Source organism: Choloepus didactylus, chromosome 8 (assembly GCF_015220235.1).
Source record: "Choloepus didactylus isolate mChoDid1 chromosome 8, mChoDid1.pri, whole genome shotgun sequence".
Taxonomy (NCBI): domain Eukaryota; kingdom Metazoa; phylum Chordata; class Mammalia; order Pilosa; family Megalonychidae; genus Choloepus; species Choloepus didactylus.
In genome coordinates, this window is record NC_051314.1 from 93,582,813 (window position 1) to 93,596,548 (window position 13,736).

The 13,736-nt window shown below is 35.6% G+C and overlaps 1 protein-coding gene across 3 annotated transcripts in view; it reads left to right on the top strand.

The window, feature by feature from the left end:
* ADAMTS20 (ADAM metallopeptidase with thrombospondin type 1 motif 20) overlaps positions 1-13,736 on the top strand; it is a 189,877-nt gene that overhangs the window by 155,293 nt on the left and 20,848 nt on the right. For all 3 annotated transcript variants that reach the window (XM_037847952.1, XM_037847954.1, XM_037847953.1), the window contains 6 exons: positions 5,267-5,464; positions 6,157-6,286; positions 6,510-6,604; positions 6,986-7,080; positions 7,615-7,748; positions 13,286-13,377. In XM_037847952.1, the coding sequence (XP_037703880.1) occupies positions 5,267-5,464; positions 6,157-6,286; positions 6,510-6,604; positions 6,986-7,080; positions 7,615-7,748; positions 13,286-13,377 (744 nt within the window). The remainder of the gene's footprint in view (positions 1-5,266; positions 5,465-6,156; positions 6,287-6,509; positions 6,605-6,985; positions 7,081-7,614; positions 7,749-13,285; positions 13,378-13,736) is intronic.

The window sequence follows — 13,736 nt, forward strand, 5'->3', positions numbered from 1 at the left end:
ATACCTATTGGTCTGTACTTTTCTTCTCTTGTGATGTCTTTGTCTGGTTTGGGTATCAGGGAAATATCAGTCTCATTGAATGGATTTAGAAATGTTCTATCCTTTTCTGTGTCTTGTAAGAGTTTATGAAGGATTAGGGCCTGATTCTTCTTTAAACATTTAGTAAAATTCACCAATTGAAGGCTATTGTTCTTGTTTTTTTGTGTGGAGAGAGTTTTGATTACTAATTTAATCTCTTGTTATAAGTCTATTCATATTTTCTAAGTGTTCTTGAGTCACTTTCAGTAATTTGTGTCTTTCTAGGAATTTGTCCATTTCATCTAATTATCTAATTTTTTGGAATACAGTAGTTATTCATGGTACTTCCTTATAAATCTTACTATTTGTGTGTGATGTCCACTCTTTTATTTCTGATTTAAAAATTTCAGTCTTCTCTCTCTCTCTCTCTCTGTTTTTCATCAGTCTGGAAAGGTTTGCCAATTTTGTTGTTCTTTCCAATGAATCAACTTTTGATATCTTTTATTTTCTCTATTGTTTTATCATTTATTTCCACTCTAATCTTTGCCATTTCTTTCCTTGTGCTTGCTTTGGATTTAGTTTGCTCTTCTTTTTCTAATTTCTTAAGGTGGAAGTTTAGGTTATTGATTTGAGATCTTTAGTCTTCTTTAATTTAAGCATTTGCAGTTGTAAGTTTCCCTCTCAGTATTACTTTAGCTGCTTCACATAAAGATTTGGTATGTTATGTATTCATTTTCATTTATTTCAAAGTATTTTCTAATTTTTTAAAACTTCTCCTTTGACTCACTGGTTATTTAGGAGTATGGTTAATTTCAACATATTTGTGAATTTCCCAAATTTTCTTCTTTTATTGATTTCTACTTTTTGTCCACTGTGGTTGGACAACATACTCTTTATGATTTCAATCCTTTTAAGTTTATTGAAGTTTTTTATGGCATAAAATATGGTTTATACTGATAAGTTTTCTGTGTGGGCTGAGAAAGAATTTGTCTTCTGCTTTTGTTGGTCAATGGAGTGTTCTATAGATGTCTGTTAGGCCCAGCTGTTTTATAATATTGTTCAATTCTGCTATATCCTTGTTGATAATCTGCCTAGTTGTTTATACATTATTGAAAACGAGCTATTAAAGTCTCCAGTTATTGCTGAATTGTCTCTTTCTACGTTTCAATTCTTTAAGGTTTTGCTTCACGTATTTTGAAGCTCTGTTGTTAGTGTATATCTGTTTATAATTGTTATGCCTTTTTTGATGGATTGACACTTTTGTCATTATAAAATGTCTTGCCTTGTCTCTAGTACCAATTTTTGTCTTGAAGTCTGTTTTGTCTGATATTAGTATAGCCACTTCAGCTCTCTTTTGGTTATAGTTTGTTTGGGTTAATTTTTCCGTTTTTTCCAAATTTTCCAAATTTCCAAAATTTTCCATATTTTACTTTCAACCTGTTTATGTCTTAGAATCTAAGTTGTGTCTCTTTTAGACAGCACATACTTGGATCAAATATTTTATCCATTTTGCTAAGCTTTAACTTTTAATTAGAGTGTTTAATTCTTTTACATGTAATGCAATTGCTGATAAGGTAGGATTTACAATGCCATTTTGGTATTTATTCTCTATATATCATATGTTTTTTTTGTCCCTTTCTTCCTCCATTACTAAATGATAATTTTCTGTTAAAATATTTTCCAATGTACCATTTAATTCCATTGTTTTCTTATTTTCTTTAAAAAAATTATCTTAGTGTTGTCATGAGGATTACCATTAATTTCTTAACTTATAACAATATGGTTCAGATTAACAACCATTTAATTTGAAGAATATCCAGAACTTTGCTCCTGTATAGCTCGGTTCCCTCCATTCTCCTTGTGCTGTTATACAAATTATGCCTTTACATATTGTTACCCATCAGCACAGATTTATAATTATTGCCTGTTGCAGTTATCCTTTAAATCAGATAGGAGAAAACAAGAGTTACAAACCAAAATACATTTATACTATCTTTTATATTTACCCAGGTAGTTACCTTTCCTGGTGTTCCTTATTTCTCCACATGGATTTTAGTTACTGTCTAGTGTCCTTTCTTTTCAGCCTGAAGGACTCCCTTTAGTGTTTCCTTTAGATCTGGTTTGCTAGTGACAAATTCTCTCTCTCTTTGTGTATTTCAGATAGGGTTCATTTCTCTTTTATTTTTGAGGATAGTTTGACAGTCTTTTTCTTTCATCACTTTGATTAAATCATCCATTGGCTTCTGGCTTCCATGGTTTCTAATGATAAGCTTATTAAGGGTCACCTGTACCTGATGGGTCACTTCTCTCTTGCTACTTTCAAGATTCTTTCTTTGTCTGTGGCTTTTGACAGTTTGTTCCTGATATGTCTTGATATGAATCTATTTGATTTTATCCTCCTTAGAGCTCACTGAGATTCTGGAATGCATAGATGAATATTCATCAAAGTTGGGAAGTTTGGGGCCATTATTTTTTCAACTATTCGTTCTGTCCATTTTTCTCTTTTCTCTCTTCTGCTTCTGGTACTCTTGTTATGTGTATGTTGGTTCACTTGATTGTATCCCACAGGTTGCCAAGGTTCTGTTCATTTTTCTTCATCTTTTCTTTATTTCTGTTCCTCAAAATGGATAATCTGAATTAAAATATCTTCAAGTTCACCAATAAAAGGAATCTATTATTTAGCTATTCTAGTAAATGTTTTTAGATCTATTTTACTTTTCAACTCCAGAATTTCTATTTGGTTCTTTTTTTATAATTTATATATCTTTATTGATACTCTCTATGTGGTGAGACATTTTTCTCTTACTTTTCTTTAGTTATTTATGCATGGTTTCCTTCATTTCTTTATACATATTTGGCTTTCTTAGAGACAGTTTCTACTGCTTATTTTTCTCCTGTGAATGGGCTACACTTTCTTGTTTCTTTGCATGTCTTAAAATTTTTTGTTAAAAACTGGACATTTAAAATAACATAATATGGCAACTCTAGAAATTATATTTTCCTTTCTTCCTTCTGCCTCCCCTTAAACTTTTCTGAAATAATTCTGTAAATTCTCTCTTCTCGACCATGTGAAATCACAGAAGTCTTTGCTCAGTTAATTTAGAGGTCAGCTAATTATTGAACAGTGATTTCCTTAAGCACTTGGAGCCAATAAGTTTCCCAGCCTTTGCTGAGGGGCTCTGTATGCATGTTTGGGCACACATTCAACAGTTAGTCAAGCAATGAAGAACTCTGCCTTAGTTTTAATTTCCTGCCTGTGGAGAACCTCCAGCCAGAAGTGAGATTGTCTATTCAGGTCTTTCCTGAGCATGCACACATCCCTCACAATCCTATGAATCCAAGTAATACACTGGAGCTTTTCAGAGCCCCAGTGGACATTGCATTCCCCAGCTTTTTTCTTTTAAGTTTTTGGTCTGCCTATTGTTTGACCCAAATGTTGTCTACTGCCTCAGGTAGCCACAAAGTTAAACAATTGCTTCTAATTGTATTCAACAAATGCCCCTGGGTAAAAAGTTACAATGGCTCAGCTCCAAGTCAAGTCAAATAAACACAGCCTTGCAACTGAGATCTTCCAGTGATCCACAAGATGTGTCAAATAATGGCAATTCTCTGAGAATGAGGCTTTGAAGGAGCCTCTGCCCTTCTGGTGGTTTCCCGGCTGCTGGTTTTCACTGTGACTGTGTATTATTAATTTTAAAGGCTACCATGGAGCTGGGAGTGAAGAGAGGGATAAGAGTAGGGCAAGTTAAAATGCCACAAAGCTCAATGTTCTTCCTGAGATTCAGCTATGTTTCTTAAATAAACATCTCTTGGATTGTGGCAAGCCTTTGGTTAATGGCCATAGTTCTGAGAAAGTTGGTTCTGAAATTATTACCTGTTTTCTAATTGCTTTTATGGAGGTGAGAATTTTCAGAAGTCCTTGCTTGCCTTTTTCACTCATGTCACCCTTCTGAGTCTGTTTTGATGGATGGATTTTTCTCCTCATTAGGGGTTGTGGCTGCTTCTTTGTGTGGCCAGTTAATTTTTTTATTGCATGCTAGAAATTGTGAATTTTGCCTTTTTGGTTATTGGATTTTCTTTAATCCTATCCATTTATTTTGAGCTTTGATGTGGGAAGTTATGTTATTTGGAAGCAGTTTAATCCTTGCTCGTCTTTCTTTTAAAATTTGTTAGGTGAAACCAGTGCATTGTTTAATCTAGGTTTAATTATTCTGCACTACTGTAATAAGACCCTTCTGAGTCTTCTACCCAATGCTTCATGTATATCTAAGTTTCTCAGTCTGGCTGGAGGGAACAGGCACTGTGGTTAGCCCTTTATGACACAGACCCAGTAACTTCTCTCTTTGGGGTGGTTCTTTTGCAAGCCTCATGTGGTTTCTTCACAGACTGCACTGGTCAGAACTTTGCTGAATTCTAAGGTAGGACAGGAAACCCTCTACATTTCTCTGGAGTTCTCTCTCTGTTCAGTCACCTCTTCTTTGGTGCTCTGTGCTCACTTGGTCTCCTGAGACTCTTAGCTCTCTCTCCTCATCTCAGGGAATCTACTGCACTCCCCTTGGGTTCCCTCTCCTTGTTCCAAGACCTGCAAATTCTCTCAAAGCAGTAGGCTGGGGTAATTATATGGCCATTTTGTTTGTTTTCCATGTGTCAGTGATCACTGTCTTTCATTACCTGATGTCTAGTATCTTAAAAGTCATGTTTTGTCCAGTTGTTTTGGTTGTTTCATATGGGAAGGTAAATCTATTTTTTGTTATTCCAATTTGCTGGATCAGAAGTCTATTTACCTATTTTTGTCTTGGGACTTTATATTTAAATCACTTACCTATTTTAGTCAAGATGGGTTACATGTCACACTATATGTATTAAAATAAATGCATGCAAAATTATACACTGTTGCTAATAAGTTAAGTCTAATAAGTGTCCTTCATTTCAGGTAAGAACCTCTAATGTGTTTTGTTTCTCCAGAGTTGTACCTTTCAAAAGATAAAGTTTCATTCAATAAAAACATAGACTCTACAGATAGAGAATCTAAGCTGTATCTTGGTTCTTCCATTTATTAGTGCAATTCTGGGAAAGTTGCCTAATGTAGCTGAAACTTTGCTTACTCATTTGCAAAATGAGGCTAAAAATGGGATTGATGGGATTATGGGAATGGCATAACTTAATGTATATTAAGCACCTGGATGTACTAAGCTCTTGCTAAATTTAATGGCATATTTTCTTCCCCTTGTGATTATATATTTTTCAGTGTTCAGGAAGCTGTGGATTTAGTTACCAACAAAGGATTACATACTGTATTGGGATACGATCTAAGAAAACTAAGCGTCATGAAATTTGGCCTATAACCTATCGAGAATGCCCTGTGCTGCCTTCCCCTCAGGTTTACAAATGCAATTTTGGGAGCTGTTTGCACATGGCCACTTGGAAAGTTGGAAAATGGAGCAAGGTCAGTGTTTAATTATGAAATTAAAACCTTCCAAATGACACTTCCTAAGTGTGATTTGCCCAGCAGTCTGCATGTCTAAGAAGTTCCTCAGAACTGTCTTTTAGTCCTATTGTCTAAAAACCACTTTTTCAGTTATTTGTAAAAATACCTTATCTCCCTTCCCATGGTTGCTATAACCTGCTTGTAAACAGACACCATAACTAATACTTATTTCTATTCAAAGTGCGAGCCTTGTACAATGGCTTGCACTTTGAGTAGGTATTAAGAAATATTTATTTGTTAATCAATAAGTAAATAAACCTAATATATGAGTAATGAAAGTTATTTGCACTATATTCCATTCCCAGTTTACTTGATGGAAAGCAAGTAAATATTGATCTGCAATTTTAACACGCAAATTAATGAGGACAAACTAAGCAGTCTTAATAACCATCATTCGTTAATGTTTATTAAGTATTTACAATGTACTGTTGATATAACTATACAAAGTAAATTAAAGGAAACCATTTTGGAGAAATACTAGAGTCAGGCTGTTGCCTAGGATTCCCTTTCCAGGATATTTTTGATCTGCATTACTTCTAGCCATTACTGAACATCATGTAGTTTCACATGGACCTAGTCTGAGAGGAGGCATTGATTTACTGGTCTTATCATACTATATCTTTTGCCTTCAAATTTTACTCTGTTAACAGTGCTCAGTGACTTGTGGAGTTGGGTTAATGGAGAGAAGAGTGCAGTGCATGGCTGAAAATGGTTGGTCCAGTGACTTATGTTTAAAGCATTTAAAACCAGATGCTCAAAAGAAATGTTATGCCAATGACTGTAAGTAATACACTTCAAAAATCTATCTAGTACCTAAGTGTCCCTAAGATGTGCTAATTAAAATTTGAAAATAAATATTCATATACTCCATAAATAAATGAGTATACATTCCACCAAGTAAAATATACAGATTTTCAGAGTGTAGCAATGTTTTTATGATTAATTTGATGCTGTGTTTGTAAATCTGTTTGGTGCTCATAAGTTATATTCACTTGCCTTAAAGGTGAAACATTTACAAGCTGCAAAGAAATCCAGGTGAAAAACCACATTAACAAGGATGGTGAATATTACCTTAACATTAACGGAAGAATAATAAAGGTACATAAAAACTGTTCCTATTTGATTTTAACACGCATTATTGACATTTTTATTGTGCTAACATATATAATACATACATTTCTATTTTAACCATTTTTAAATGTACACTTTAGTGGTATTCATTGCATTCGCAATGTTGTGCTAACACTACCACCATCTATTACCAAGACTTTTTATGACCCCAAATAGAAACTCTGAACCTGTTAAGCAACGATGCCCCATTCCTCCCTCCCCTCAGCCCCTAGTAACCTCTAGTCTACTTTCTGTCTGTGAATTTGCTTATTTGAGATATTTCATATAAGTGGAATCATAGAATATTTGTCCTTTTGTTAGACCAGTGACTTGGAGAAGCTGTTCTAGATGTTTGCATTTTTCCTTTAGATTCATTGTGCAGGCATGCACTTGGAGAACCCCAAAGAATATCTATCACTGGCCAAAGATGGAGAAGACAACTTTTCTGAAGTGTACAGCTTTAGGTACAAACTGTGTTTCAGTCTTTCTGTGCATTTTTATTGTCCTTGAAGAGAATTAGAAGTTCTTGCCTGAAGAATTCACATATAGAACAAGCAATTCAGAACAGAGGGAAATATTAAGGCCTGATATTGTCCATACCTGCTCAATAATAAAGACTTGTGTGTTAATTTGTGCACATAGAGAGACTGACTAATGGCATCTGAATATGAAGAATACTGTGGGTGAGCCGTGGGAAAACAGAGAGAGGACGAATTTAAGACCTATGTTTATTTTCCTATAAGTCAAATTAATTCCAGTAACAAAATCTAGGAGAATTATAGCCGAATTATTTTTCCACAAACTATTATTGAATTTAAGGTTGAGAATTTTCTGTTAACGTTGTCATTTATTACTACTTTCCTACTTAAATTGTTGATGCTATAATGTTAAAAAGCAGAAGTGTGTCTTTTACCTTCCCACTTCCAAAGTTTACCATTTATATACATTGTGACCTAATACCTGTGCTTAATATTAACAATATTCTAATATTATTACAGACTACAAAATCCATATGAATGTCCTTTCAATGGAAGTAGAAGGCAAGACTGTGAATGTACAAATGACTACCTGGCTGCTGGATATACTATTTTCAGCAAAATAAGAGTTGATCTCACTTCTATGCAAATTAAAAGTAAGTTCTAAATTTCTACTTGTAATATGAAAATCCTCCATTTGTTAATGAAAGCCTCACAAAATGCTGGTACATGATAATCGGGGTATAGAGAACAGCCTAGCATTTTGCAATAATTGTTTAAAATATATATATATATATTTAAGTCATTTACTATTTACTTTCTGTGCAATGACATGGATCATAGGGACCCTTAATAAAAAATGTAATGGTAATGACAATGACAATATGCTGCCCTTCGAAGATAAAAACTTTAAACGCTCCAGTTACATTAAGAATAAGAAAATTAAGATCTCCAACATACTTGCATAGATTTTGGAGAGAGTTTAAAGTAAAAATTAACATTAATTTCAAATTATAATTTACTGACTATTTTACATACATTATCTCATTTGCTCTCTGTAGCAACCCTGTGTTAGGTATTGTATCACAATATTGCAGATGATGAAACTGAGTTGCATATATAGAAGTTATTGTCCCATCTCATACAGTTGGTAACTGGCATTGTGGGGACATAAAGTCCCACCCAGACCCAGGTTATGGACCACGCTGCATTTTTGGGTAATTATTTATAATACAGTCAAGTCAAAAGATATTTACAGAACCCTATATACACTGAGAATAATGTAGCCTGCCATCTGGCAAGTTGAATGTCTGCATGAAAAGGCAAAGCTTATTTTAGAAGCAGAGTCTGTCTTTATTGCTGCTGAATCCCCAATGCCTACCACAGTTCCTGAACTATAAAAGAAATGAACAAATATTTGAGAGTGAATGCATGAGTGCATAATATCTAAATAACTTTCACCCAATTATGAACAATTATTGGTAGTAATCACTACCATTTACTGAGAATCCACCATTTATTACAGTGGGGAAGCAATATTTTGCTATTTTTAAGAGCACAAACTCCGGAGTCAGGCTGTATATGTGCAAATTCTTTGCCTCCGTTTACCAGTTATGTGAACTTGGGCGTGTCTCTTTAAGGTTAGGTTACTTCATTCGTAAAATGAGAAGATGCCTCTTAGTTTTTTGGTTTTCTTTTCTTTTCTTCCTGCCTTTGTTTCTTCCCTTCCCATCCTTTCTCCCTTCCTTCCTTTCCTTTTTCTTTCTTTTTTGGTGAAGATTAAGAGATAATACTTAGAATATGTTCAGTCAATGTGTTGCACATATTCTATAAATACTGGTCAGTATTTAATAACCATTTTATGTCAGGTAATTGCTAAATATATGATGAAAAATTGGTACTTATTTGCTGCTTATTAGGCTGTAATTTTTTATTAATTTATCAAACTCTTCTGCTATTTGCCAGGCATTGTTCTGGGACCTGAGGGTACATGATCAATTATATACGTTTTCAAGTATCTTGCCTTTCTTTTCCTTCCTCAATTTGCATTGCAAAATCCAGTCTTGGTTAAATTGAACTTTTCATCCACTCTGTACCTGCACCATGAATCTGAATGTAACAAATGATACTCAGACATCCGACTGGTCTCACTTTAAACACATGACTGCCAGGCTTAGATGGACCCTTAGTGCTGTCTTGTATTATTGCGTTTCCCTAGTCTGTTCACTCTCCCACGCTCCTAAATGTGTAACTCAAGTACTCTTCTAGCCTCAAATTTCTAAAGTTTCTGATACCTTCTCTACTCTATTCAATCATTGCTGATGATATTACTTCCTATTTCACTGAGAAAATAAGAACAATCAAAAGAGAATTTCCACAAGCTCCCACTGCCACATCTACCAACCCACTTGTCTATACCCTTATACTTTGTCTTCTGTTCTGTTACTGTGGATGAACCATCCAAGATCCCATCTAAGGCCAACCTTGCCCCAGACTCATTGTCTCATACCTATTCAAGGACATCATTTCAGCTTATCCCACTTTCTGTCTTACATCAATTTTTCCTCTCTGCTGGATCATTTACATCCTGCATAGAGAAACATGCTCTTATTTTTTCTATCTTAATTTTAATTAATGAGAAATCCTCTTGACCTCCTTCCCTTCCAGTCACTACTTTCGTTTATTTGATTCATTGCTCTTACTCTCCAATTTCTCTTCTCCCATGCTCTGCTGAATTCACTCTAATCAGTCTTTCCACTCCCAGGAAACAGACCTTATCAAAATCATCAGTGACCTCTATTTCCCTAAATCCAATGAAAAATTCTTGGTTTTCATCTTTAACCTATCAGCAGCATTTGGTTTCCAGACCACCACCCTCTCTTGATTCAGTGCCTGTCTTAGCCACTCTTTCTCCTGCCTTTTTCATTGTTTCACAGCTTTGCTCATTTCTCTTCATCTTCCACAACACTAAATTTTGAAGAGCTTTAGGACTTGTTTATTTTCTCAGAGATAGATCCTGTGCCAGTTTGAATATATTGTGTCCCCCAAATGCCATTATCTTTGATGTAATCTTGTGTGAGCAGATGTCATCAGTGTTGTTTAGATGGAAGTTCTTTGAGTGTTTCTTTGGAATGTGCCCCACCCAGCTGTGGGTGGTGACTCTGGATAATTTCCATGAAGGTATTGCTCCACCCATTCGGGGTGGGTCTAAGTTGATCAGTGGAGCCATATAAATGAGCTGACAGACAAGGGGAACTCAGTGCAGCTGTGAGTGACATTCTGAAGAGAAGCTACAGCCGAAAGGGACACTTTGAAGAAAGCACAGGAGCTGCAGATGAGAGACAGTTTGAAGACGGACGTTGAAAGCAGACTCTTGCTCTGGAGAAGCTGAGAGAGGACAAATATCCCAAGTGCAACTAAGAGTGACATTTTTGAGGAACTGCAGCCTAGAGAGGAACGTCCTGGGAGAAAACCATTTTGAAACCAGAACTTGGAGCAGAGGCCAGCCATGTGCCTTTCCAGCTAACAGAGGTTTTCCAGACACCATTGGCCATCCTGCAGTGAAGGTACCCAATTGCTGATGTATTATCTTGGACACTTTATGGCCTTAAGACTATAACTGTGTAACCAAATAAACCCCCTTTTATAAAAGCCAATCCATCTCTGGTGTTTTGCATTCCAGCAGCATTAGCAAACTAGAACAGATCCCATTCAATTTATAGGCTTCAAAAAAATCTATTAAATGGCAGTCTCAAGTGTATGTCTCCTGTTTGGACTGCTAGCCTGATTTCCAAAATCCAACCTAATGAGAAACTTTATTTAGGATATCTAAGTGGCATCTCAAAGCCAACATATCCAAAACCAAACTTCCAATATATTCTGCCAAACTTGCTTCTTCTACCGCAAATTTTCACTATCTCCGTACATGGCAACTCTATTCTTCCTGTTACTCTGGCTGAAACCTAGCATCATCCTTAATTCTTCCCTTTCTCTCACACCCACAGCATTAAGTCCCGTAGGTCAATCTTCAAAATACATACTGAATTTCATTATTTTTCACTACCTAATTTGCTGTCACTTTGTTCCAAGTCCACATTATTTTTCACCTAGATTATTATGCCTACCAACCAATATTTCTGCCTCAGTTATTATAGTGCTCTCCACCCTCCTGACCTAGAATCTCACAACAGAGAAGCCTGAGTGATCCCATAAAACATATATCATGCCGTGTCATTTTTCTGCTCAAAACTCTCCAATCATTTTCCATCTAACTCAGAGTCAAGTCTAGAGTCCTTTCATAGGTCAACAAAGTTCAGCCTGACTCCCCACCTTATTTACCTCTCTGGTCTCATCTCTGAGCATCCATCCCCCTCCACTTTTCACACCCTTCTCTAGACTCACTGACCTTGCTGCTGTTCCTTAAACACACCAAGCATGCCCTGCTTCAAAGCCTTACTTACCCTTCCACCGGCCTGAAACAGTCATCCTACAGTCATCTCTGTTGTGTACCCCTTCATTTCTTTTGGTTCTCTGCTCAAATTCATGTACTCAATGAAGTCATCCTAGACCACTCTTCATCCCTATATTCCCTTCCTCCTCATCCTCTTTCCTGCTATATTTTCATCCATAGCAATTATCACCTCTAACATAATATAATATTTATTTTATTACTTGGCTCTCTCTAATAAGATCTAAGCATAAAATGAATGGAGTCTGGGGATGATAGCCTATAAGAGAAGTTCCCAGGAATCAGATCATGGAGGGCAATGTATATTAAACTAAGAAATTGAAGTTTATCTTATATGTTATGGGAACCATTGGGATAAAAGTTTAAGTTGGGGAGAGAACAGATTTGGTTGGAGGGAGAAAAAATTTGTATCCATGAAAACAATTAGCTATGAAGGTAGAAAGTGATGAGGGCTTGAATTAATGACATGGGTTAGAATAGAGAGATGATGTATTTGAGAAATATTAAAAAGGTAGATTCTATAGGATTTTCTGACTTGGAATATGAGGAATAGTGATATGGAATATTTAGAAATATTTCCAAAGTAACCAGGTGAATGGTGGTATTATTCTGTTTGGTGACATGAGAAATACAGAAAGGGAAAGAAGTTTGGAGAAAAAGGTAATGCATTTAGCTTTGGACATATTAAATTAAGATGTTTGTGGGTCATCCAGGTAATGATGTCCAACAGGAGTTTGATTTATGTTGTGGAACTCATCTGAGACAGCAGGATTGACTATATACTTGGGAGTCACCATTGTGTAATTTGTTCTTGGAACTGAAAATATTGGCTGGTTGTCATGCTTTTGAAGAAGATACCAGCACAAGATGATTTGAAAGTTGTGTCTCCATTCTGCCCCAGCCCCAACTCTTAAGTGCCATCCATAAGTCTTGATGAGCAAATGTTGAACAACCAGCTCTCCAGAAAAAAATTTTAAAGTCTGATTTGTGGTGTTTGCCAATTTCTATGATATACATATTCCCACCATGGTCAATTTCAAGCCACCGCCATGTTCTCACTGTACATGGATTGTAGTGAGAAGCATACAGTAGGCTCTCATGCGCTAGTTAAAGCTGGCTCTAGCATACCAGTGAAGACCTTCTGCTTTTCGAAACTTCCCTTGGAGGTATGATAGATATTTCCAGAAATGCTAACTTTGGGTATTACTTCCAGGGGACTGGCTTCATTATGTAGCATGTGGTGATCTTGTAGTGTTCTTGGAAAGTAAAGTGATTTGAAACAACATCATGGAGATGACAACCCCTGACTGGATGACTACCTGGTTGGGATATTATTTAGTGATTCAAGCATGAATAAGTGATTGGAGACCAGCTGACCTTTAGGTTTCCTTCCAAACTGTTTGATTTAATGATTCTATTTTTTATACACTTTGTAGAATACCTAGCACTATTACCAACCAGGAAAGTTTGCTAAAACTGTTAGCAAATGTTGTCTGTCACTTCTTCGGGCAATTTATAAGATGAATATATTTTACCAAAGAAATTTTATTTATTGAGAGCCTGTCTGTGGTAAGTACTATATTGTGACAGAATTTCTATGTAAAAATTTGAATTAAATATAAAAAATATATTTAAGAAAAGAATATGAAGACTGTATTTTACAATGAAGCAATGAAGATTGCAATATTGTCCTAATGCTAAAGGGTTTCAATTTTTATTTTCTAGCTACAGATCTTCTTTTTTCCCAGACAGTATTTGGAAAAGCTGTTCCATTTGCCACTGCTGGAGATTGCTATAGTGCTGCCAGGTGCCCACAGGTATTTGATATTTTCTTCCTTCACTACAAAAAAATACTTGATGCTGTTTATCTTCATTCATTTTCTTGGCCAGAATATTACAAGAAACACAAGTAAATAGCAAATGAAAAACTTCCTATACATTTTTTATTTCAAAGGTTATGGGTGAATTTGGAGGAAAAGCATCTTGGTCAAGTTTGCATTTGTTTGGGAAGGTATAATAATTGGAATTTTTAAGGCCCTATTTCTCCTCTCATTTGCTTTATCATTTTTAATCTTTCCACTTAGTCCATGAAAATGAATTGATATGCATTACAAGGGTAAGGAATGGATCACATGTATGTAACTTTCATACACTGCTGCTAACATTGGTTGTGAAA